Raw genomic sequence first — 26,575 nt, forward strand, 5'->3', positions numbered from 1 at the left:
ATTTTGTATTTTATTTACAGACAGGATCTCACTGAGTTACTCAGTACCTTGCTTCTGCTGAAGCTGGCTTTGAACTTGTGATCCTCCTGCCTCAGCCTCCCAAGTCACTGGGATTACAGGCCTGAGTTGTATTCTTGATAGTAAACCTAAGTATAAGTAATGTGTCCTCCTGAGTTCTATGAGCTATTCTAGCAAATGATCCAAACCTGAGCAGGGAACTGTGGGAAATTTTGATTTGTAGCTAAGTCAAAGAGAGGTAGTAAGTAATCTGGAGATGGACCCATTATGAAACCGAGTTAAACTATAGGTCACCCATTTGGTGAGAAATGAAGTTTGAAAGTAGTGGCACATTAAAGGAAAAAAGAAGAAGAAAAAAGAAATAGTGATTATCTTTTTCCTCTCCACACATAGTAAACCCTAATTAAGTATTAACTATTACTATTTTAAATATTTTTATATTTTTTCTTGAATTCTTACAAAATCTACTTAGAATTCCATATTCTATAAATTTTTTTCTTTTATGCTTTCGGGGAGGGTAAGTCTTTCTGCCACACCCCACCCCCCCACCCTTGGTCTCTTTCAGTAAAGTTGTTTTTAAATATAAGGCTACCTCACGTATGCATTTAAAAATCTGTCCACCTGTGTGGCAGAACTTTAAATGAGTTGAGGCATGGCAGGACCCAAGAAATGAGTGAGGGTAGGTGAATGAGGGAGAAGGAAACCTCAGGGAAAAAACTCAGGGGCCACCTACAGAGCTGGTTCTTCTTAGAGACTGCCTTCTAGAAGAACTCTTCTTAAAGCTTGCAGGGGTTTGTGCAACATTTTATTTAGACTGCTACCTGGCAAGAGATTAAGGTTGGGAAACAGAAGCAATGTAGGTGGGAAAGAAGTTCACAGGGTTGGTTTTTTGTTGCCTTTTTTTTCTTTTCTTTCTTTCTTTCTTTTTTTTTTTTTTACATTACCTCACCCTGTTACCTCCCCCTCTCCTCCTGCTTACTTCCCTGGGGAGTCATTTTAATTCCAATCTCCTGGTGCCTAAATTAGCTCACAGTGCTCCAAAGGGTGATGGCAGATGTAATCACCCTGAGTTTGTATACCCAATAGGACATTTTTCAGTTGAACACAAAGGAAGAAAACAATAAAAGCAATAGAATGTTCCATAAACTTAAAAAACTGTAGAACAATCACACCCACTCATGGGTTTTGAAAAGCAGAGCTCAACCATGCTAGTTCAAAGGCACAAGGGCACAGTCTGACAGAAATTAACCAACCTAGTTTCACTTTGGAAACTAAACAGAAAAGGGTAGCAATAGAAATTAGCAACAGAAGTCAGAGTCAAATTAATTTTCATTGGGAAGAAATAATAGTATCTGAACCTAAAAGTCACTTTAAACTTACAACAATTGGAGATAATTTTATAAGTTTTAAAAATCAACTTTATTGAATTCTATCTAGGTACAGTTCAGTGTATTCTGGCAGGGATATGTACAGCTATGTAATCACAAGGACAATCAAAAGATACAACCTTTTTAACCCCTGAAGTTCCTTAAGCCCCTTTATAATCAATTTCTCCTCCTCTAATCTTCCATCTGTCACTGTGGAGAAACCTGAAATTCTTTGCTCTATATTTAAAAATTGAGATCTAATTTTCATACCACACAATTCACCTAAAGTGCATAATTTAGTAAATTGTAGTAAACTTACAAAGTTGTATAACCGTCACCAGTACCTAATTCCAGAACATTTCCCATCAGCAGTCACTCTCCATCCCTGCCAACCCTGGCCCCCACAGCCCCTGGCAACCACTAATCTACTTTCTGCCTCTATGGATTTGCCTGTTTTAAACATTTATATAAATGGAATCATATGTAGTCTTTCATGTCCATCTTCTTTTACATTTCACAATATTTTAAAGTTCACTCATTTTACTGCATAGATATAGGTACTTCATTCCTCTTTGTGGCTAAATAATGTTCCATTCAATGGCTATACCACACTTTATTTACTCATCAACTGATGGACATTTGGGCTGTTTCCACTTTTTGCTATTATGAATAATGCTGCTGTGAACATTTGTGCATAAGTTTTGCATGGACAAATGTTTCAGTTTTCTTCAGTATATATCTAGGAGTGGAACTGCTAGCTCATATGGCCTGTTTTTGTTTTGTGAAGAGCTGCCAAACTGATTTTTTTAAATTAAACTGTATGAGCTAATTATAGGTTCACCTGGCAGCTATAAGAAATAATAGAGAGATCCCACGTATCCTTTACTCAGTTTCTCCCAGTGATAACATACTACAAAACTACAGTGCAATATTACAGTCAGGGCATTAATACTGATATATATGTAATGGAGATACATTAGAGTTCCACCCCATCACTGTTAACCTTTGATAACACTTCCCTCCCAGCTCCACACCACATTTAACTCCTGATAACCACTAATCAGTAATCCCTCTTTGTAGTTTTGTCATTTTAAGAGTTATACAAATGGAATCATATAGTATACAACTTTTCAGGATTGGTGCATTTTTTATTTGTTCGTTCTAGAGATTGAACCCAGGGGCATTTTACCACCATGCTCCATCCCCACCATTTGGCTTTTTTTTAAATCAGTGTAAGTCTATTGGGAGTAATTCACGATGTTCTCCGTATCAATAGGGTTTTTTTTTGTTTGTTTGTTTGCTTGCTTGCTTTGTTTTTCTTTTTAATTCCTGAGTGCTCCACAGCTTGCATTTTTAGGAATATCGTAATGTTGTTTAAATGGTATCATTCAGTGTGACTGTTTATTTGAGACAGACTTCTTGCATTCCACATAAAGTTTTCTGTGTTTTGTTTTTCAGTGTTGGGAATTGAATCCAGAGCCTCATACATGCAAGTGCTCTATCTCTTAGCTACATTCCCAGCTCTTCACATTTTGACACAGGGTCTGGTTAAGCTTCCCTGACTAGCCTCAAACTTTAGATTCTCTGGCCTCAGCTTCCCAAGTAGCTGGATTACAGCACTATAGTATTTTTGAAATTCATCAAAACATGTGCATTAGTACCAATCTGTTCATTTCTATTGCTAGCAGGTATTTCAATTTGTTGCTGTACCAAAGGATTGAGGATATGGCTCAACAGTAGAGTGCTTGCTGGAATGTATGATAAATTGAGTTCAAATCCTAGCACTGCAAGAAAAACCAAATTCTCACTTACTTCTCACTCATGAACAGACTATAATTTATCCATTCACCTACTGGTTGTTTCCAGTTTAGAGTCTTTAAAAATAAAGTAGCTATAACTCTTTGTACAAATGTATACATGTTTCCATGACTCTTTGGTGATAGCTAGAAACAGGATTGCTGGGTTATATGTTAAATATGCTTAACTTTATAAGAAACTGCCAAATTGTTTTCCAAAGTGATTACATGACATTTAACAATCTACCAGCTGAGAACCCAACAGTCCACACTGCTCCACATACTTGCCAACAAACTGGCAAGTATGGCATTACCAGTTTTTTTGGTTTTAACTATTCTAGTGGGCATGCAGTAGTAGCATAGTCTGGTTTTAAATTGCACTCCTCAGGGGACAAATAAATTTTTAGCATCTTTTCATATGCTTGTTGGTCAAATATATATATATATATATATATATATTTTTTTTTTTTTAAGTATCTGATCAAGTCTTGTGCCCACTTTTTATTAGGGTATCTTCTTACTGAGTTTTAAGAGTTTTTTTTAAAAACAAATTCTCAATATAAGCCCTTGGTCAAATATATGTAGTATTGTAAATATCTTTTCCTGTTCCATTGCTTGCCTTTTTCTTTTCTCAACAATGTCTTTCATTTTTTCAATGTTATGGTTTGGATACCAGGTGTATCTCAAAAGCCTCTGTGCTACTGGGAGAATATTCAGAAGTAAAATGATTGGATTGTGAGAGCTGTGACCTAATCAGTCTGTCCTAGTTTGAATGGACTAACTGGTGGTAACAACATGCAGGTGCAGTGAGCGTTCTGGAAGAGTGGGTCATCAGGGACATGCACTGGAAGGGTGCATCTGCCCCATAGCCCCTTCTCCTTCTCTCTCTGCTTCTTGGACTCAGTGCGTTAAATAGTTCTGCTCCATCACACCCTTCAGCCACAATGTCCTGCCTCACCTTGGCCCAGAACAACTGAGTGGGCTAAACCTCTGAAACTGTGAGCCAAAATAAATCTTCCTTTCTCTAATACTTGACATTTTTGTCAAGTATTTTGGTCACAGCAATGCAATACTGATTTAACATACTCAACAACATACCAAGAAGGAAAAATGTTTAAACTTAATAATGTTCAACTTAACTAAATTTTATAATTCATGCTTACAAGCCCTTTAACTTGTACATTTATGTCTAAAATGTAAAATGAATTTTCAAGTTTGGTGTGCAATAAGGATCAATTTTTTCCCCATACAGATAGCCAGTTCTATCCTGATTTATAAGCTTTTATTTAAGCCAGAATTAAAAAGAAAAATAAAATAAGCATCATGAACACTCAAAACCACTGCCCTAAACACAATCCTGCCATTTCAGAAGAAAATCCTCTCCCTCTTCCCAACTACAAGAGCACAGGACTGGGCAGCCAGCTTCACTAGTTCATGGCAGCAACAGTTCACCTTCCAGACAACAGGTCAACATATTTTTCTGAAGCTATTACATGAGTTCACATGAGAGGAAAAGTGTGAACTCTGTCATTTTCCCAATATGCTGAGATGTGTTGATTTATTCTCAAATAATTATCCAATATGCTGAGATATATTGATTTATTCTCAAATAATTGTTCCTTATGGTTTCAACTCAACAGAATCAACTAAAAAAACCCCGGCCTTAAGCAACACAAGGGAAGCACAGGACATGAATAGATCAGAACACTGAACATCATCAGGTCACTAGGAGTTCATGCTCTGGGATCCGGAGTAAGTCACTTAACATTCTCAGTCCTCAGTTTGTTCATCTGTTAAATGAAGGTTATCTTTAAGCTGTTATCAGGTCATCTTTAAGCTCCTTTCCCAAACATTCTAGAATATCTTGCAAAAAACGGGCCTATGTTCTTTCTCTGCAAAAAAAAAAAAAAAAAAAAAAACGGCAACAAAAAACCTCAAACTCTAAACATTTATCTAACCCAGAGCAGCACTGTGCTAGGAGCAGGTTTCCTTGATTGTTGCCTCCCGTCTTCCCCCACACTTCTATACCAATTAGGCATCAAATAATCCTTCCAATTACTATGGTGCTGAGGATCTAACCCAGGGCCTTGCACATGCTAGGTGAGTGCTCCACTACTGAGCCACAACCCCAACCCATATTCTTTTGTTTTTGATGGTAAGAATAATCCAACTTCTTGTAGGCATAAGATGATGGCATTAATATAAAATTGTTTTAATTATTTGAAAATGCATTTCCATAATGTGTTTTGTTTTATGACCCTAGGGTAAGTGTGAAAAGTGTGTAAGTGTCCTATTCCTGACATTTATCGTTTCTTGATAGGAATTCATCAACAAATTATTTTTTATTTTATCTGTTCGCTTCAAAAACAAAGTCAATAAAAATATCTGTTCAAATAGTATTTCTTAACTTTACTTTGTGAGTTTTTTGTTAAAATGCAGGTTCTGACCTGCATGTCTGGGGTGGACTCATACTCCAAGGCAGTAGAGATGTAACTGGTTCCTGGAACATACTTTGGGTAGCAAAGATTTAGAAAGATGGTGTCACAGTACCTGTTTGTGTAGCCTAATTAATATTAACACCAAAAATTTTCGATACCTTACACAATCAAATATGTCATAAATTCGTCTTATGGCATTGATTTGAGGAATATAATTTAACTGCTTTTCAAGAAAATACACTAACAGAGAACAGTTCAGAAAAATGAAGGTTAATGTAACTGAAATTTTAATTCTTCAACTTAAGGGCTCAAGAGCCTATTTATAAGGCAAAGATAGGTAATATGAATTTTGGCTTTCTGACAAAAATTACATGGATTATTAAGAGAATTTTTCACACTTACCCTAGGGTCATAAAACAAAACATATTATGGAAATGAATTTTCAAATAAATAAAACAATTTTAGGGGATGGGGATGTGGCTCAACAGGTAGCGCGCTCGCCTGGCATGCCGGGTTCAATCCTCAGCACCACATACAAAGATGTTGTGTCCACCGATAACTAAAAAATAAATATTAAAATTCTCTCTCTCTCTCTCTCTCTCTCTTTAAAAAAAAAAATTATCCTAATGCCACCATCTTATGCCTACAAGAAGTTGGATTATTCTTACCATCAAAAACAAAAGAATATGGGTTGGGGTTGTGGCTCAGTAGTGGAGCACTCACCTAGCATGTGCAAGGCCCTGGATTAGATCCTCAGTACCACATAAAAATAGACAATAAAGGTATTGTGTCCAACTACAACTAAAAATAATTTTTAAAAAAAGAATAAGTGTTTTTTAATTTATAAAAACTTCTGAAAGGGGAGCTAGATTTGTGGCTCAGTGGTACAGCACTTGCCTAGCATGTGTGAGGCACTGGGTTCGATCTTTAGCACCACATATAGATAAATAAATGAATAAAATAAAGGTCCATCAACATCTTTAAAAAAAAAAAAAAAAAACTTCTGAAAGGTTCAAAATGAGAGTAAGTTAGTATACACAGGAAGGATCCACAGCTTTGCCAAGAATATGGCCTAACAAAAGCACTGCAGAGATAAATTTCAATAAATCTTACAAAACAGAAACAAAGGCAAAGATGTGGAAGGGTTTATACAAACTAGTCAAAGGGAATAGCTTAATGAGACAGATTTGCCTCCTTACCACACACTATTTGGTCAATGGAGCATTTTGACTGCTGAGATTCCAGATCAACAGTTCTAGCTCCTAACCTCAAACACCATTTTCTTCTTCTTTAACCACACCTGTGTTGATATGCATCTCTCTATATCCAACTCTCTCTCTCTCTCTCTCACATACACACACACACACACACTTTAATATGGGTTTTTACTGAATACAAATACATGCGCATTGCAGATAATCAGAAAGATAAAGAAAAATCCAAAGGAAGGAAAAAAAATTGCCTGTGAAATACCAGTACAGAGACAGCCACCAACATTCTGGTATAAAGCATTTAAAACTGACATTCTTTAGAATTACAAGGAGAATCAGAAGACATTTTTTCTTTAAAAAAACTTGATGGCTACATTAGTATTTAATCATATAAAGGTATCATAGTTATTTAGCTAATCTCCAACTGCTAAAATTTAAGTTGCTTCTGTTTTACTTTTTTTCCTATTACAAATAAAGCAGCTTTGAACATCCTTATTTTAAAAAAAGAAACAGGGGCTGGGGTTGTGCCTCAGTGGCAGAGCGCTTGCCTAGCACATGTGAGGAACTGGGTTCCATCCTCAGCACCACTTAAAAATAAAGAAAATAAAAGTATTGTGTCCGTCTACAACTAAAAATATATTTTTTAAAAAATAAACATTTATAAAGAGTTGCCAAATATCAACAGGTCTATAACAGGTTCTCAGAATACCCAGGAAAATTAAAACTAACTATCTGCCTCTAATAGTACTCAAAATCCCAACCACCAACTATAATAACATTAAAAAAAATTAAAATAAAGCCCTTACTATGTGTCACTACTATATAGTAGTATAGTACTTGAATTTATGAATTGTTATAAACATTTTACATATATTAACTCATTTAATACTTACAACGAGTTCCTGAGATAGGTATTGTTAGTATTACTATTTCATGGATAAAGTAACAGGCACAGAGAGGTATGGTCACACAGCTAATCAGTGGCAAAGCTAGGAAATCTGGCTTCCAGTCAGTTCCTTATACCTGTACTTCTCAAACTTTTTGGTGTCAGGGCCTCTTATAATTTCTAAAGACTTAAAAGAGCTTGTGTTTATGTCGGTCACATATATCAATATTTACATTAGCATTTAAAACTGAAAACATTTAAATTCCTCATTCATCTATTCAGAAATCATAATCAGGTAGCTTTTAAAAATTACATTGCAGCATGCCTATAATCCCAGAGGCTCAGGAGGCTATAAGGCAGGAGGCAGGAGGCAGGAAGATCATGAGTTCAAAGCTAGTTTTGGCAATTTAGCAAGACCCTGCTTCTAAATAAAATATTAAAAAGGGCTGGGGATGTGGCTCAGTGGTTAAGTGCCCCTGGGTTCAATCCCCAGTACCAAAAAATAAAATAAAACAAAATAGGATATTTAAGAAAGGCCTAACTGAAAAAGAACCACTTGAACAATAATGTAAGGGAGTTGGGGGCGAGTCATGAAGCTGCTCAGGGAACAGCACTCCAGGAATGACAAGTCCAAAAGCCCTAAACAGGAGCTAAGGTGTCAGGGACAGCAATACCAACATGGCTGGTGTAAAACAAGCAAGGATGGGAAAGAGGGAGGGGAGGAGACAGAGTAGGGGAGTTCAGGGATAAGGGGCAGAGGGCACAATTCTTCAAGAGCATGATAAGGACTTGGGCTTTACTTTTTTTTGAGAGAGAATTTTTTTTTAATATTTATTTTTTAGTTTTCGGCAGACACAACATCTTTGTTTGTATGTGGTGCTGAGGATCAAACCCGGGCCCCATGCATGCCAGGCGAGCGCCCTACCGCTTGAGCCACATCCCCAGCCCAGGACTTGGGCTTTTCTGTCACTGATAGCCAGTGACAGGTTCTGAGTGATATGACCTGACTTTAATTTTAAATGGATCATGTAAGTAAGTAGCAGTAGTTAAAGTATTTGAATTTATGAATTTATACCCCTGTTCCGTTAAGCTGTTTTTGTTTTTGTTTTTGGTACAGGGGATTGAACCCAGGAGCACTTTACCACTGAGCCAAATCTCCTGTGTTTTTATATTTTATTTAGAGACAGGGTCTCACTAAGTTGCTCAGAGCCTCGCTAATTGCTAAGGCTGGCTTTGGAGCTTCAGTTCCCTCTGTAAATTGTGAAGCTACAGATAATGCCGAGCTGTATGTAGTAAAGATCAAGACATGTGTTAAACTCTGAAACTCTATAAAATTTCACTACTGAGTTTATTTTTACTAATATAGTTAATTTCCTCTCTTCTAGGCCCTCTGTATTTACCCCATGGCCATCACCACCCATTTCTGTGATTTTGTATGATATTAAGAATGCCCCAGAGGCTGGGGTTGTGGCTCAGCAGTAGAATGCTCGTCTAACACGCATGAGGCCCTGGGTTCGATCCTCAGCACTACCTAAAAATAAATAAAATAAAGGTATTATGTCCAACTACAACTAAAAAATTAATATTAAAAAAAAATGCCCCAGACCTCTGACACCATGAGCTCATTCAGATACTGCCCTTTAGCTTTACAAATCAAACAAAATTGGAGTTTTGGCGCTCATGGGAGCACAGGGGGTGTTTTTGTTTTTTAATTATTTTTCCTTGTTATTATAAAGGAAATTCTATTAGAAATAATGCATGTGGTAATCATAAAAGTGAAGTGCCAAAAAAAAACCAAGACTGTATGAATCTCATCTTTATTTAATTTGGCACTGTTTTAATGCAGCTAAAACTGTGGTTCATGGTCTTAACAGCTTGCCTCATACAAAAGGAAACAAAAAGGAGGGGAGAAAAAAGAGGAAGACGGAGATGAATTCAAATTCCTTTCATCTGGATCTTAACTCTAAGGGGACCCCAGATAAATCAATGACTCAGAGAAGAAGCAGTAAGATGTAAGTCAGAATACTGATGACAACAACTGTCTGTCTGCCTACCAGTCTTCTGAGATCATCGTCAAGGTATGAGATCACCCAGTCAGAGAAGACACAGCAAAACAAAGTCCCAGCTGAGAATTACTGCCGACCACAGTCCCCAGAGGGTGGGAAGTGAACACCCAGCACTGGTTTTCATCTTTACCTCTTAAGATGTGAATTACTCTGAGTAGTGATAGAAACCTGCAATGGAAAACTCCAAGGAGAACCAAGATTTCTGGGGAAAAAATTATAAACAGCCTCATATATTAGAGGAGTTTGATAATTTCTTTATAAAAATATTACAGCAGAAAAAATACTGGCATGGGAGTAAAGGAAATGAATTATCCCTCCACCTCCACCACTAATTAATCATGTGACTTCAGGAAATAAATTAACCTCAATGGGCCAATTTCTTCATCTGAAGTAAAGGGGAGGGCAAGGAAATACCTGAGTTTCCTTCAAGCTCTAAAATCCCTTAAGTATGCATTTTTTAAAGTCCACATTAATTTTAGAATATTAAGAGATCCAAAAAACAGGTGATACTAATGATTCTAAAGTTTTTCATCAGCTTTATGCACCTCTGAGCAATATGAACCCCAACAGGACTGGAGGCTGGAGGACACAGGGAAGCTACTTTGAAAAGATTTAACTCCAAACAACAATGAGTGTTAGCGAGGATGTGGGGGAAAAGGCACACTCATACATTGCTGGTGGGACTGCAAATTGGTGCAGCCAATATAGAAAGCAATATGGAGATTCCTTGGAAAATTGGGAATGGAGCCAGCCACCATTTGACCAGCCATCACTCTCCTCGGTCTATACCCAAAGGACTTAAAAACAGCATACTAGGGGGTGGGGTCATAGCTTAGCTGTAGAGCGCTTGTCTTACACTTGTGAGGTACTGGGTTCAATCCTCAGCACCACATAAAAATAAATAAATGAAGATATTGTGCCCATCTTTAAATATATATATATAACTTTTTTAAAAAGCATACTACAGGGACACAGCCACATCAATGTTTATAGCAGCACAATTCACAATAGCTAAACTGTGAAACCAACCTCAATGCCCTTCAGTAGATGAATGCATAAAAAAAATGTGGCATATATACACAATGAACTATTACTCAGCAATAAGGGAATAAAATCATGGTATTTGCAGGTAAGTGGATGGAGTTGGAGAAGATAATGCTAAGTGAAGTTAGCCAATCCTAAAAAAAAAAAATGCTAAAAGCAATAAGGGAGTAAAATCATGGTATCTGCAGGTAAGTGGATGGTGTTGGAGAAGATAATGCTAAGTGAAGTTAGCCAGTCCCCAAAAAACAAATGCCAAATGTTTTCTCTGATATAAGGAGGCTGATTCACAGCGGGGTAGGGAGGGGGTGCAAGGGAAGAATAAATGAACTCAAGATAGGGCAGAGGGGTGGGAGGTTACAAATGATGTTGGAATGTGATGGACATCATTATCCAAAGTACATGTATGAAGACATGAATGGTGTGAATATACTTTGTATTCAACCAGATATGAAAAATTGTTGCTCTATATGTAATGCATTCTGCTGTAAGATATAAAAATTAATAAAAAAAAGATTTAACTCCCTAGCAAAAAATGAAAAACTTATCTGCCCATAATTTTTCCTTTTTGCCTTGAGGACTTTATTAAATATCACTGACCTCTCTCCAGCCCATACTATTTTAAAACACAGTTCAGAGGCAAACTATAATGATCAGGGAAGTAGACATTAAAGAAACCTATAGGAATTAAGTCCACAGACACCAGAGAATGAGAGAATTAGGAGACTGAAGAGACTTTTAAAAATTATTAATGAATATTTTTTAATATATAATATGCATGTAATGGAAAATATAAAATCTTGAAAAGAAATAAAGTTAAAACCAAAACATAATTCTGAGGCATAGTCAAGAGTATAATTAAAGGACTTCAGTGTGTTAGTCTGTTCTACTTCTTAAGTTGGATGATAGGATCCATGGGTTTGGGTCAGATTTTACATATCTAATAATGCTCTATGTGTTCTTTTATATTATGGAGTATCCCCCAATAATAGTAAACTTAAAAGAGGACTCAATTGTTTCATGGAACAAAAAGTCTCTTCCTACCTCTAAGTGGAGACTTAAGATAGCAATGAGACATGTGATTAATAAGCAAGATGAAATCCCACCTCCATATGTGAAGACATCAAGAGATGGAGTTCCTACCTAATCCATAGATGCCATAGAAACTGTGCATGTTTGTCCTTTTTTTGGGTCAATCTGAGGTTTTTGCTCACCATATGTTGTCTCCCTCCTGGACCAAGCAGACTTTCCTAAATAAAATCTTGCCTATGCCTTAAAAAAAAAAAAAAAAAAAAAGTCTCTTCCATCCCAGTTCTCCACCTCTCCATGCCCCTTCCCTGAGGCAGCCACTGTTCCCATTTCTTATGGTCCTTCCAGAGATATCCTATGCAGACAAGTGGTGGGTGTGCATACATATGTACACAGAAGACAGGAAAAAATAAACTGATTTCCCAACTGTGCCTCATCAAAATCAGGCATGTATGGTGGGATAAAGTTCAGCTAGGAAACTGTCCTAGTCCTTTTTTCTATAAGTGAAATGCCCGACTGTTGTAGAGGTGGAAGCTGAGAGAATTTTACTGGCTGGATACAGGAACAGTGCCTTGCCTAGTCACAGTCTCACATACTAGTTGTCCAGAGCCGAGCCCTAGCACTCCTCCACTCTAAAAGACACCAGAGTCAATGCTGTGCCCCAGTGTCCCTTTGTCTGGCTTCAAAAGTTCTATACTGCCCGTCTCGGATCATTCATTTTCTTATTATAATGATCTAGGTAAGTTTCCATAGCAATCAGAACACTTAGATCTGTCTAGCAATATACAACACAGGCACACAGGGCACACTGCACATTCTGCTATGTAAAAGAATTTCAATTTCGAAAGTCATGTTTTCAACAGCACCTGCTTTGGGCTAGGACTGGCTAAAATCAGGATTGTGGTTAGAGGATTCCTTTCTTAATGCAAGAAGAGATCTCAAAATACTTTGAAGAATAAACCTATATATCAAGGGAAGTACACCAAGACAAATTTCATAATTCTTAAAAAAAAATACTGTCTATCCTATGCCAACATCAGAAGTCAACATACAGATGAATATAATACCCTTGAGTAACTAATAATCTAAATAAGAAGACATGTAGAAATGATAATTCATGTATATAGTAAAGGTGTTACTGTAGAAAGGAGAAGGGTAATTATTCTGAGACAGGTTTCCCAGAAAGGCAGCATCTAACTGGATCCAAAGCATCAGTAAGAGCCAAGCAATGAAGACAATGAAAACCTTTACAGATACACAAGTATGTCTCACCAAAATTTCTGAGCTCCAAATGAATGAAAACTGTTAAACAGTACACGAGGTACCCTGAAACTTTGCTATCACATTCAGTATCTTAAAGTCTGATTTACAGTAAAAATTCTGCATCTTAAATTCTGTCTAAAGGGATTTAGTTACTTTTAAAATATGCAACAGTAGTTTCACCTATAAAGCTTATATTCATGGAAGTACAGATACTCTACTGCTAGAACATATATGGCTCACCTGGATAAGGTCTAAATGGCTTGGCTTTTCAAAAGAATCACTGGCTTTTTGTTTGCCAAATTTTTATAACACAAGCTTTTCATTTCCTAACACAAGTGACTACAGTGTGTTCCTTGATGGCTGTCATATTACTTTTACAATCCAGTTTATGGCTACTGTATTTCAGAACAAAATGGTAACAATCTAACAAAACTAAAACATTATCAAAGTTTTTGAACATTTCAGAATGACTTGAGATGTCAGTTTGTCATTACTCCTTCCTACACCCAGTTTCTCTGTTTTTATGAATACAAGGCAAAAGAAAAAAGTCCATGTACATACTCTTCTTGGCAGACCTTTGGTTCCACCTGTATCTAACGTCTTTGTCAATTTCATCCATACTTGTCTTACATACTATTGTCCCTTGAAAGTTTTATGAAGAAGCTGATTCAACAGATGGGTAACTAGCCTGCCCAACATATGTCCAAGGAAAAACAGTTCTTAAATAAGAAAATATTGAGTACCTCTCATTCCCTTTCAGGGCTGAGAACACTGAGACTACCAGGGGAAAACAATCTTTTAACTTTGCTACAAAAAGTTACTGGACTGAGATGATCTATAATTAACAAGGTGACCAAAGGAGGAAAAGACAGTTCAAATGCTAAAATCTATACCTCAAGATAAAATATGCAGTTGCCCACACATAGCAGAGAACTGAAATATAGACAGGAGGAAAAATCCAAGTCAGTTTAACTGGGAGTTATTTCATCAAAGACAGATGGGAAACATTCAGATAAGCATACTCTCTTGTTTAGAACACAAAGCTCAACAGATTTGTGGAAGGAAAAGGAAAAGGAAAGGCAACCTGAAATACATAGCATATATGAACAGAAAACTTCAATAAGTGACTCATAATGGCTGTATATGTAAACCAGAAAGAACAAAATGATGGCAGTATCCTTCCTGTCTGCTCCTTCCCGGTCCATAAGACTTAACTTGACAGTATCTGATCCTGTCTTTGACTGATGCCTATCTGGGTCTGAAAACATACTACTTAAGTGATCCCCAAGGAGAACAGGGAAATCAATTCTGCCAGAACCAAGGAGTCTTCTTCTCCTTTAAGTGAGGCCAGTGGATGAGAAAGAGGTCCCCAAATGCCACTTGTACAAATCTTTTAGCTCTGAAACAGGAAAACACTACAGATTATATTTTAGTAGAATTCTAAAAATAAAGAGAACATTCCCTATTTTTAGATATCTGACTTACAAGCCTAAAAACACTAAAAGTAAGAAAACATTAAAAACTAACTGGAATTTTTAAGTGTTTTAAGAGACACTTGATTTGGAAAACTATTTTTAGAGATAGAATTTCAAAAATTTTGCATTCTTTCTGTTGACTGCCTCTTTTTTTAAACTTCCCCATCTTCAAATTCTGTTCCCAACCCTATGTTTTATCAACAGCATGTCCAGAGATGCTATATAAAAATATAAATATAAAAGTTATCACACAAAAGAAAAAGAACAGTTAAGGAAAAATTTAAAAGGTGCTTTCACAAACATATAGAGTATAAATTAGTCATTAAAGACTGTAATGCCAAAAAAGACAGTAATGTATAAAACAACAAAAGCAATTTAATTATCTTTCATTAAAAGCAGTGTCACCAGCAAAAATAAAATGATTAAAGAAGACAAATAGTTTTTCTTTTCTCAAATAGATCTCCCCATTGAAGAGTCTAAAGATCAGTAAGCATGTAATTCAAAGCTATGTTTGAATAACTAGAATTTGCAATTAGAGAAAAGATAGGGTTGTTTTAGCAATAAAAACCTGAAAATGTGTGCATTTTCTGGATCATTTATGTTTTATCTTTCTCCAATCCTAGTACAAATATGCCCAGCTTTTTTTTTTAAGAAGCCTGTGGCAAATGAGGTTTTCAGGAAATAAGGAAATTACCTGACTGTACAGCCATCATCAACATCTCAGGTTCCAGCAGAGTCATTCCGGAGTCTCCTCAGAAACAGCAGCCCACAAATATAATGAAGAAAATCGAAGTCATACAAAAAGGATGTTGTCTTCAGAAGCTATGGAAGGCTTTCACAAATTCAATCTCATGCCGGTGCTCAAACCAAACTGTGAGAACTTATTCCTTCTCGGGCAGTTAACAATTTACCACCCTCCAGGCAAGTCAAGATGGCACAGAGTTGAGTTACTGCTGACTGAGACCAACACGCTCCCCTAAAGACAAGTGTGGTTAAGAGCAGTGAGAGAGCTCCTCCCCTTCCATTTGTCTCTAGTGGGAGGGGAAAGACACAGAAAGACTTTCAGAAAACTGCTTTCACTCTCTCTTTTTAATATGAGGAGGTGGGTTTGTTTCAGAACCTTGCTATATGGGACTCAGGAGTTAATGCAGTTTAAAGCCACAGATTAACAGAACCCAAACAATTCAATTTCATGAAAGAAATGGTGACATACTGATCCATTAATGGGAGGTGGGGAGAGGAATTAGACACATATTAAACATATACAAATAAATATGTAAACTAAGTACATTTTCTGGAAGAGAATCCTAACAGTCTTTTCATCTGTGATATTTATAGATAACAGGCTAAGGAAGTTGAATATTTAACTACAGAAGCTCAACTATTTCTCCACCTCCACTCCAATTAAAATATCTGTTTCAAAAAGTCATCAGAATACATTCCGGAGCTGTAATCTGTTGCTCAGATCTGCCAGTCCTCTAAAAGAGCCCCTTACTTGCAACCATGTGAGACATGCTATCTGTGGACAGACAGCTTACTGATGTTGACTTTCTTAAAATACTTAATGTTCATGTTGGATACAGAGCAAATAGAAAGGCAGCTTCAATGTATGAGAATTTCCCTTCCCTGATAATGAAACTTCAGTCCTTCTTCCACTATCACAGAGCAGTTCTTCTGAATAAAAACAAACATGGGTATTTTATTGTCCAATGAAAACAAAAACCAAAATCCTTTTAAACTACATGTATACAATTTTTTATTGTCCCAAAATTAAAAGCTCATTCATGCCCTTTGTGGTACTTTTTATTATCATAGTATTTCATTATAAATAATTGTATTAAGATGCCTTTTGGCAAATTTGAGGGACTTTTAAATAGCTGAAAGCTAGAAATCCATGTTTGGTCTGTTTGTCTAGAATTTCTCAATCTTAATGGTGAAGTAGCAGCCCATATCTTGAAAGCCTACTGCTGTAACCTCAATACAGCAAATACTTTAAAGCTTACATAGTCAAACAAATGATAAATGAAAGCATTAGGAGACCTTAAAAGAGAACAGTCTCTAAGTGAGTGAGAGCAATATTCTTAGAAAAGAGAAAGCAACGCAGAGTTGGGGTGGGGAAGATTCTGTGGAAGAGAAAAACTTCCTTTCTTTCTCCAAGAACATGATGTTTAAAAGAAGAGCTCTATATAGAACTGTGGGAATGACTCAACTGGCAACAGAGCGGCAGCCAGTGTGGGCTGCATGCTGCTCTGAGAGGCAGCAGCATTCTCACTGGTCCCTTCTGGCACCCAAGCTCTCTGACTATCTTATGAAAAATGGGTAAATTTCAACTCAGACTACAAGAGAGTCTGGTCAGAGGTTAGCAACTGAAGAAGAAGCATCCCTAAAAGGTTGGGTCATTCCTGTCTCCCTCTGTGGGCTGTACAATTTGCTGTGTGAGTTTTTTTCAAAGACACAAGTTCTCACAGTTTTATCCTTACAGAAAAATAAAGACAAATTATAAGATTTCTGCACAGAAAATGGTAGGAAGGGCATAGGGTTGCTTTCCTCCTGCCCAAACTCTTCTCTTTGGGGAGAAGAGTACTTGCAATGCTCCAAGTGTCAATATCCAGCCCTATAGGAAATACTGACAGTTGTGGAATGGTAGAATGGTAGAAATAATAATGGTAGAATGGTAGAAATAATAAAACAGCACATTTAAGTTGATTTCACTTCGCCACAGCAAGTCCACACCTATATGCACTTTAGGACAAAGGATCTAAAGAAAACCTATTTTTAAAATGGAAATCTAAAAAAGCAATCTTAAAAGAAGAGGAAATAAGAAGCAACAGATATTTTCCTCATTGCTCAGAATTTGCATTTACACTTACAAGCATTGGCAAAGCAACAGAATCATTGTGAAAACAGGCTTTAAAACAGGGTTCACGGGGCTAGAGCTGTGGGTCAGTGGTAGAGCGCTTACCTAGCATGTGTGAGGCACTGGATTTGATTCTCAGCACTACATACAAATACAAGAATAAAATAAAGGTCCATTAATAACTAAAATGTATATAATTTTTTTTTAAATGGGGTTCACAATTGTGAAGTCTGAATCTCTATGGTTCAAAACAGCTTCGGTTCCACTATTTTTGGTGCAAACTAGTCACATTTCCGACAAACAGAACTAAACTTATAATAAGGTTTCTGTATAAATGAACACGATTTTCAAACTAACAGCACGAAGGGAATGAAGGATAATGATCTTAATTTCCAATAAAATAAGAGTTTTGCATCTAATCATAACTCTCTAGCTAATCAACACAACTTTAAGATGATCTACAGTCTCTATTAGGAACATAATATAGTAGCTTATCAGTAGAGTTTTTAAATGTAGCAGTTTTTAACTGGCTATAAAGAAATGCTTTTAACAAGGCTGTTAATCATAGCAATAATATAGCTTTGTGTTTAGCTTTTGCACCCTCACCCCATAGCAGCCCAAAGGCCTTTGATGTTCATAATCAAGAGGAACCAGCCAAGTTTGTGTAATAGTTGATCTTCCCACTGGATTTAATACTCTCCTTAAAACTTCCCATTTTCTATTTATCATGAAAAATTATTTTAGCATTACAATATTGATATTCTTCCTTTAAAGAAAAATGCCATGAAACATATGAACTGACAGGCCACAAAACTTCAGTTAATTTTTTTTTCACTTTTTAACATGCTAAATACACATTTAAGTTAAAAATTCTGTTTAATGGCCACTTATAAATTTAAGCACTATCACTGGTCAGTTTTGTATTACAAAATAACAGTATGTTATCTGCAGTGTAAGTATAGCACATTGTCAAATTCTTTTCCTTAAGGTGCATAGTAAATGTACAGATAGTCACAGGATACTGTTTTATAATGTATTACATTTCTAATCTATTATTCCTAACCTGTTATACATGTTTGCTGAGAGAAAAGAAGTAAATTTTTCTAATTATCTGTAAAATTATGCTAACTTCTACAAATAGGTATTCTAAATAAAATTTTTTAAAAAGAAAAAAAAAACAACTTCCCATTTCCTAAGTTTTCTTGAAAATCCCAGTTTTCTACCTCACTAACATTTCCGCCAGAGTCCCAGATGGCTCCTCTTTCTCTCTCTGCCCCTCTCAGGGCCACCATTTACATTTTTGTGTGTGTGGTACTAGGGATCCAATCCAGGGCACTTAACCACTGAGCTACATCCCCAGTACTTTTTATTTATTATTTTGAGACAAGGTCTCACTAAACTGCTGCGGCTGGCCTCAAACTTGAGGCATCTTTGGGTGCATGGCACTCACCTATAATCCCAGACTCAGAAGGTTGAGGCAGGAGGATCATGAGTTCAAAGCCAGACTCAGCAATTTAGCAAGGCCCTAAGCTCAGGGAGACCCTGTCTCTAAATAAAATACAAAAAAGGGTTGGGGATGTGGCTCAGTAGTTAAGTGCCCCTGGGTTCAACCCCTAGTAAAACAACAACAACAAAAACTTGAGGCATCTTTATTTTGTTATCTAAAAGATCCACACGTCACCTGCCTTCTGGAAGCCTAAGACCCTGTGGCTCCAGAGTTAGCCCAAATACCCTTGAAGAGCACCCCAAAGAAATAAGCTTGATCACTATGCCATCATCAAGCTCCCCCAATCACTGAGCTGGCCATGCAGATGGTAGAAGCAAACACACTTATGTTCACTGTGGATGTCAAGGCCAACAAGCACCAGATTAAAAGATCTGTAAAGAAGCTAGCTCCATGAAACTGATGTAGCCAAGGTCAGCACCCTGATCAGGCCTGACAGAGAGAGAGCAGCATATGTTAAACGGCTCCTGATTATGATACTTTGGATGTTGCCAACAAAACTGGGATCATCTAAACAGAATACAGCTGGCTAATTTGAAACATGTAATGTTTTTACCTCTAAAAAATCTAATTATCATACTGAAATTACAAAGGTTCCAACCAGTTAAGACTTTACCCCAGATACCTGGTGTTAAGCAAAGTGAAACATCCAAAAGATAACATGACCCAGCACAGGGAAGTCGCTCCAGGTCCTGGGCAGCTTCCCTAACCTGTGTAGCTTACTACTACTGAGAAACCTAGTAGAGAGCTGCAAACTTGGGAGAATCACACACTACCATAGGTATGTTATTATTTGACCTTAGGATAGAAGGCTATATTTTCAGCTCACTTTACAAGGTATAGTAAATGTTGAGGGCTGCAATAACCATAAATATGAACAGCTGTCTCATTCATACTGTACGCCTGCAATACTGTCACTATGCACAATGTCAACACCAGTGGAGCAGCACAAAGACAAGGATGACTCAGACTAACAAGACCTCCTGACCTCAAGACCCCTAGAATGAAATCTAGGATAAAAAATCCTTAATCAACAATTTTAAAAAAGGAAAAAGAGAAATGATAAATTATCATACAAACCAAACCATGAGCTGAACAAATGTAAAAGAAACAGCAATTGATTCTAACAAGAAACTTGGATTGCTTCTTACAGGAAGAATGATATGAGCTAGCTGTTAAAAAAATAAAGGCATCAGAGTTTATCCAGTTCTTTTAAAATTTCTATTAATCATAAAATAAAATCAAAGGAACCAGTCTTGACTTGATCCAGCCTCTTATCCAGAGTACTGAGCATGAGGAACATGTAAGAAACTCTTGTACAAATTCCTGGCAAGTGGTTCCTGGTCTGTAACTAGCATATCTGTGGAAGAACCTTTAAAATAATAAGAAAATGAACTGCGTGGTAAAATATGAAATATCCAGTGGCCACAAACATTTGGGGAAAGGTTCCTCCTCTCTAGTAACTAAACAAATACAAATTGAAATGGGGGTTTTAAAAAAAAAAAAAAAAAGGCATGACAAAATCCAGCAACACAAAGCTGGCCTTCTGACACAGTAACAATTAGCTCTACAACAGCATCCTATAGTAGACCCACTTCAGACAGAGTCTGCTCTCAAATTTGTTACACTTCCTAACACTCTCTGTAATGTAACAAATGCCTTCTTTTCTTACTTCCACTGCTTGCCTGGCCTCTTTGAATATTTGAGTTTGTACCTCTTGCAATAAATATTAATTTAAAAAAATAGAAACTGGTCTTAGCATTTAAACAAGAATTGAAATGAAAACATTATGCCTGTCACATCAGCAAGTTTTTGTTTGTTTGTTCTGTTGTTATTTATAAGTTAGAATATCAAAGCTAATTAATGAACCAGGCATTCATACAAGGCTGACAGAAGTATAAACTGGTAGGCAACTTGAGATATCACTGGACAATGTATTTTTCAAGAGCCTCAATTCTTTTTTTTTTTTTAATATTATTTAGTTGTAGTTGGACTCAATCTCAATATCTCTCTCTCTCTCTCTCTCTCTCTCTCTCTCTCTCTCTCTCTCTCTCTCTCTCTCTCTCTCTTTCTTTCTTGCTGAGGATTGAATCCAGGGCCTCACCATGCTATGCGAGCGCTCTACTGCTGAGCAACAACCCAGTCCCCACAGCCTCAATTCTTAATAAGATCTACAAAGGACTGTGTGGCCTAGCCCCTAACTACTTATTTCACATCACCGTCTCCATAGACATCCTGGAATTTTTTTAGTTTTTTCCTGCCAATTTCCCCCGTAACCTTTGCTTGTCCCCCAGCCTCTCATATGCTATTTATTCCTTCTTTCTCTTTGGCAAACAACTGCTTGTGCTTTGGCCCTCAACTTAAATCTTTATCCTCTAAGAGGTCTGTCTTGACCAACGCTTTACTACATCAGAACCTTCACACAAATCTCTGTTGTTCTGTTATTACAGAATTACTGTGCTTTTTTTTTTAATTTTTTTTTTTTTTAGTTGTTGATGGTGGACCTTTATAATATTTATTTTATATGCGGTGCTGAGAATTGAACCCAGTGCCTTACACATGTTGGCAAGTGCTCTACCACCGAGCCACAACCCAAGCCCCTTATTGTGCTTTTTTAAAATTGTGCTTTGTATTATTGTGCTTTTTTTTAAAGCAATTACCAAAGTCTGTAACTATGAATTGGCTTATATAACCCTTTTTTCAATCTTTTTCTGTCACAGAACAATAAATTCTAAGACAAAATTCTCTAGATGAGAATTCTTGCTCATTACTAGTATTAATACATAGTATTCAATACTTATACTAATACTTAGTATTCAACTGAAATCCCTAGTCACTGAATAAATTTTCAACATAAAAATGGTCAAAACCTTGAAGTCAGTGTCTCTACTTCTTAAGAAATAGCCTAAAATGTAGAAAAGGCTTTAAAAGATATTCATCCAAACATTAATGTGAAACAAATAGAAAATCGTGCAGGGCATGTTTGATGTGTTCAAGAAACAGCAAGAAAGTCAGTGTAGCTAGAACAGAATAGGGTAAGCTAGAAAAAAGTGATAAGAAATGAGGTCAGAAAAGATACCAGGCCATGTCATCACAAGTAAGATTTCATCACAAGCCTCATGGGAAGGCACTGCAGGATTTTGGGAGGAGTTTAACAATGATTTTGGTCTTCCCAAGCTCATTCATTTGGCTGAGTAAAGAATTCCAACTAAAGTAGACCATAATGAAATGTTAGTGACTCTGACTTAGCAAAGACTTCTCAAAAACACTGAGACCTGAACAGAATCCTTAAGGACAAATAGAGACAGCAAAGAGTGTTAGGAGAGAAAGGACATCCCAAGTAGAGGGCATTGCATGTAAAAAAAAGAAAAAAAAAAAAAAAGGCATAGGGATTTTGAAAAGGTTTGGCAGGTCTATGCCCTGGCATCAAAAAGAAAATAGTTTCTTAAAAATACCATTTATAACATCTACCAAAAATAAGAAACTCAGCAATAAACTAATAATATATACACGGCCTTTATAGAGAAATGTATAAAACTGCATAAAATATTAAAGAAAATTCACTTAATCAGAGATAAAATAAATTAATGAGCAAGAAGACCTATATATTTAAAAAAGCCGATTTTCCCCATTTATCTATAAATAATATATTTCAAATAAAAATCCCAACAGATATACCAAAAGAACATGAACAAGAATTTCACAGCAGCAAGATTCATAATAGTCCTTAAGTAAAACAGCTTAATATTGGGCACTGTAGCACTTGACTGTAATTCCAGCAACTCAGAAGGCTGAGGCAAAAGGATCACAAGTTCCTAAGTTTGAGTTCAGCCTCAGCAACTTGGCAAGATATTGTCTCAAAAAATTAAAAAGGGCTAGGAAAGCAGCTCAGGGGTAAATCTGAGTTAATCCCTAGTACCACCCCTCAATACCCCCACACATATACACAGAAAAACAAAAGAGCAACAGTAAAATGGACAAATAAATTGAATTGCTTATATAACAACGAAAATTAATTATAGCCACAAACAAATCAACATAGATGAATTTCAAAAATATATCGAAGAAATCACCAACAAAATACATGTAGTATGATTCCATTCACATAAAGTTTAAAAGCAGAGACTTGTTTACTATTTAATCTTTAATCTTAATTGGGAAACTTCAATGATACATAAGTGTTCAATAAGTATTTGCTGAATTAATTAACTCATGGGAAGAACAGGGTGGGGAAAGCAGAGAAGCGGGAAGATAAATCAAAAGCAATTAAAGCAACACAGGCAGAAAATGCAGGGCTTATCATGATCACCTAAACTTACCACTATTTCTTTATTTTATAAGAAATATTAAGATTCTTAAAAACCTTCAAGAGACATGAAGTAAAGAATCTGTAGCATGAGAAACATACAGATCCTGGTTCAAATCAGGTGATGCAATAATTCCATATGATCTCACCATTTTTCCGCTCACTAAGTGGAGGTAAATTGGGATTCCTGCCAGGGTGAAGGCCCAGGGTCAGCTCAGGCTGCAGGGAGAGCTCCTGCAATTCATTGGCAACCGCTTCACTCTGGGGGCTGGGGGCCGCAGACAGGGACACCAGCACAGGTTCATCATCATTTTCGCCAGCCCCTCCTCCGTCCAGGCCATTCACAGCAATGACGGAAGGGGGCAGGCACACCACACTGGAGAAATCCACTTTGGCTTTCGTGATGGCAACCTAGAAATGGAGAAAAAAAAAGTTTAGGTGGTACCATAAAGAAATCACACCACTGAGTATATGCTGAATACTAACATTATAAATTACATAAGCGGAAAACCACCATTATTCTTAACAGCTTTTTGTAAAGCAAGCTAACGCTGTTATTAAATATGCTCACAGAATGCGTGCATTTCAAGTTTCACACTGTCCTCCCTACTAGTTCACTTGGGAGGACAACACACAAATGAACTAAAAACACTGTACAAACATATAATGAGCTAAAAGGAAACACTGGTCAGGAGAAATAACTGTGAGATAAATGTTACTGAGCTAGGGTTGTGGCTCAGCAGTAGAGAGCTTGTCTTGCACATGTGAGACCCTGGGTTCGATCCTCAGCACCACATAAAAAGAAATAAGTGAAATAAAGGTATTGTGTCCAACTACAACTAAAAAAATTAACATTAAAAAAAATAAATAAGGGGCTGGGATTGTGGCTCAGTGGTAGAGTGCTCGCCTACCATGCATGAGGCACTGGGTTCGATCCTCAGCACCACATAAACGTAAAATAAAAATATTGTGTCCACCTAAAGCTAAAAAATAAATATTAAAAATAAATGTTACCTTCCAACTACTAAGGGAGAGTACCTTGAGAAATAGCATTTAGAGAGTAGCTCCATAGTATTAAAATATCATATTGGACCAACATATCTGAGGGAGGAAAATTCTTAAAGAAAACAGTTTCCTGGGCTGGGGATGTGGCTCAGTGGTACAGTGCTCGCCTAGCATGCTTGAGGCACTGAGTTCGATCCTCAGCACCACATAAATGTAAAATAAAGATATTGTATCCACTTAAAACTAAAAAATAAATATAAAAAAAAAGAAAAAGAAAACAGTTTCCAAATCATTCAATTCCATAAAGAAATACCAATACATGGACTGGGGTTGTGGCTCAGTGATAGAGTGCTTGTCTAGAACACGGGAGGCACTGAGTTCAAACCTCAGCACCACATAAAAATGAAATAAAGATATTGTGCCAACCTACAACTAAAAAATAAATACTAAAAAAAAAGAAAAAAGAAATACCAATACAAAGATATCTCTTTGATGATGGACATTAGTTCAAATAGTTTAACTTAAATGAATATTCAACCATAGTACCCAAAACTAGGATGTTAAAAACAAAATACCTAGAAACATGAAAAGAACAAAATATTTAAAATGACAAAGAGCCAGGTGTGGTTGCACAAACCTATAATCCTGGCACTAGGAGGCTAAGGTGGGAGAATCACTTGAGCCCATGAGCTTGAACCAGCCTAAGCAAGAGAGTAAAACCCCACCTCAGAAAAATAAAATTTAGAAATAAAATTTTTTAAAAGACAAAGATATAAATAACATGAAAATATTTTCAACAACATGAGAATTAATAATTAATTAAAATATACAAATTCAAGCCAGTGCTGGAGAGGCTGAGTCAAGAGAATCATAAGTTCAAAGCCAACCTCAGCAACTCAGCAAGACCCTGTCTCAAAATAAAACATGAAAAGGCTGGGGATATAGCTCAGTGGTTAAGCACCCCTGGATTCAATCACCAGGTACTCTCCTGAAAAAAATATAATATAAATTGAGAATAATTTTTACAAAGCATTTCAAATGTGGAAATATATATATTCTAAAGTTGTGTTTAAGACCTAAGAAAAAACTAAGACATAAATAGGTATAGTCATATAAAAATAGTACACAGAGCAAAGTATATCAAAACACAGAACAAGGGTTATGTCTGATTGAACTATAAAAGTTTCTTTCTTCGGCGGGAGGGGTGGGGGCTGGGGTTGTGGCTCAGTGGTAGAGTGCTTGCCTAGCATGTGTGAGGCACTGGGTTTGATTCTCAGCATAAAATTTTTTTAAGTTTTTTCTTTCTTCTTTCTAAATTTATTTTTTTATATTTAATTTTTAGTTTTAGGTGGACACATATGTTTCTTTTTTTAACTTATTTTAGATGTTGATGGATCTTTATTTTATTCATTTTATTTTTAAATGTGGTGCTGAGAATCGAACCCAGGGCCTCACACATGCTAGGCAAGTGCTCTGCCACTGACCACAACTCCAGCCCCAACAATATCTTTATTTTATATTTATTTGGTGCTGAGGATCAAACCCAATGCCTCATGCATGCTAGGTGAGCACTTACCACTGAGCCAAACAAAACTCCAGCCCCCTAATTTATTTTTAAGTCAACAAATTGAATTGTATGTATTTATCATGTACACATTATACTTTCACGCATATACACATTATGGAATAGTTATTTACTTTCTTATAGATTCCAAATTCTCACTAAAACTGTTGCTTTTGTGATTTAAAAAAAAAAAAAAAAAAGCTATATAGTTCTTGATCTAGAAATGGAAATGCCCTGGGAGTTCCTTACAGACTGTAGCAAAGACTTTAAAAAACAACAAAATAGGGCTGGGTTTATGGTTCAGTGGCAGAGCACTTGCCTCGCACATGTGAGGCACTGGGTTCTATCCTCAGCACCACATAAAAATAAACAAAATAAAGACATTGTGTCCATCTATAACTAAAAAATTTAAAAAAAAATACCACCTAGCCATAAAATTTTTAAAAACCAGTGAAAACTAAAAGACCATTAAAATCTATCTTCATGTAAGGCAACAGTGTCCCCAAAACTGACTGCAGTTCTGGCTGATCTATTTCATAAATATAAATTAATTGGAAAAGGTCCAGATGAGAGTAATGAAGTTGGGAGGTGAAATTATAAATAAAGTTAATAAGAAGGAATTTCTACTCAAAAAAAAAAAAAGAAAAAACTGGGGCTGGGATTGGGGCTCAGCGGTAGAGCGCTCGCCTCCCACATGCAAGACCCTGGGTTCGATCCTCAGCACCACATACAAAAATAAACAAGTGAAA

At 36.5% G+C, this 26,575-nt stretch overlaps 1 protein-coding gene across 2 annotated transcripts in view; it reads right to left on the reverse strand.

Annotated features, from left to right (window-relative positions):
• The window catches only part of Mrtfa (myocardin related transcription factor A), a 177,859-nt gene that overhangs the window by 80,817 nt on the left and 70,467 nt on the right, over nucleotides 1-26,575 (reverse strand). The window contains exon 5 of one of the 2 annotated variants that reach the window (XM_046429264.2): nucleotides 23,407-23,668. In XM_046429264.2, the coding sequence (XP_046285220.1) occupies nucleotides 23,407-23,668 (262 nt within the window). Of the gene's footprint in view, nucleotides 1-15,284; nucleotides 20,926-23,406; nucleotides 23,669-26,575 lie in introns of those variants that run through there. The other variant, XM_046429266.2, reaches the window with a different exon arrangement.

The sequence above is a fragment of the Marmota monax genome, unplaced genomic scaffold, assembly GCF_021218885.2.
Source record: "Marmota monax isolate L192 unplaced genomic scaffold, Marmota_monax_Labrador192_F-V1.1 WCK01_AAM20220418_F8-fsc00051, whole genome shotgun sequence".
NCBI classification, from domain to species: domain Eukaryota; kingdom Metazoa; phylum Chordata; class Mammalia; order Rodentia; family Sciuridae; genus Marmota; species Marmota monax.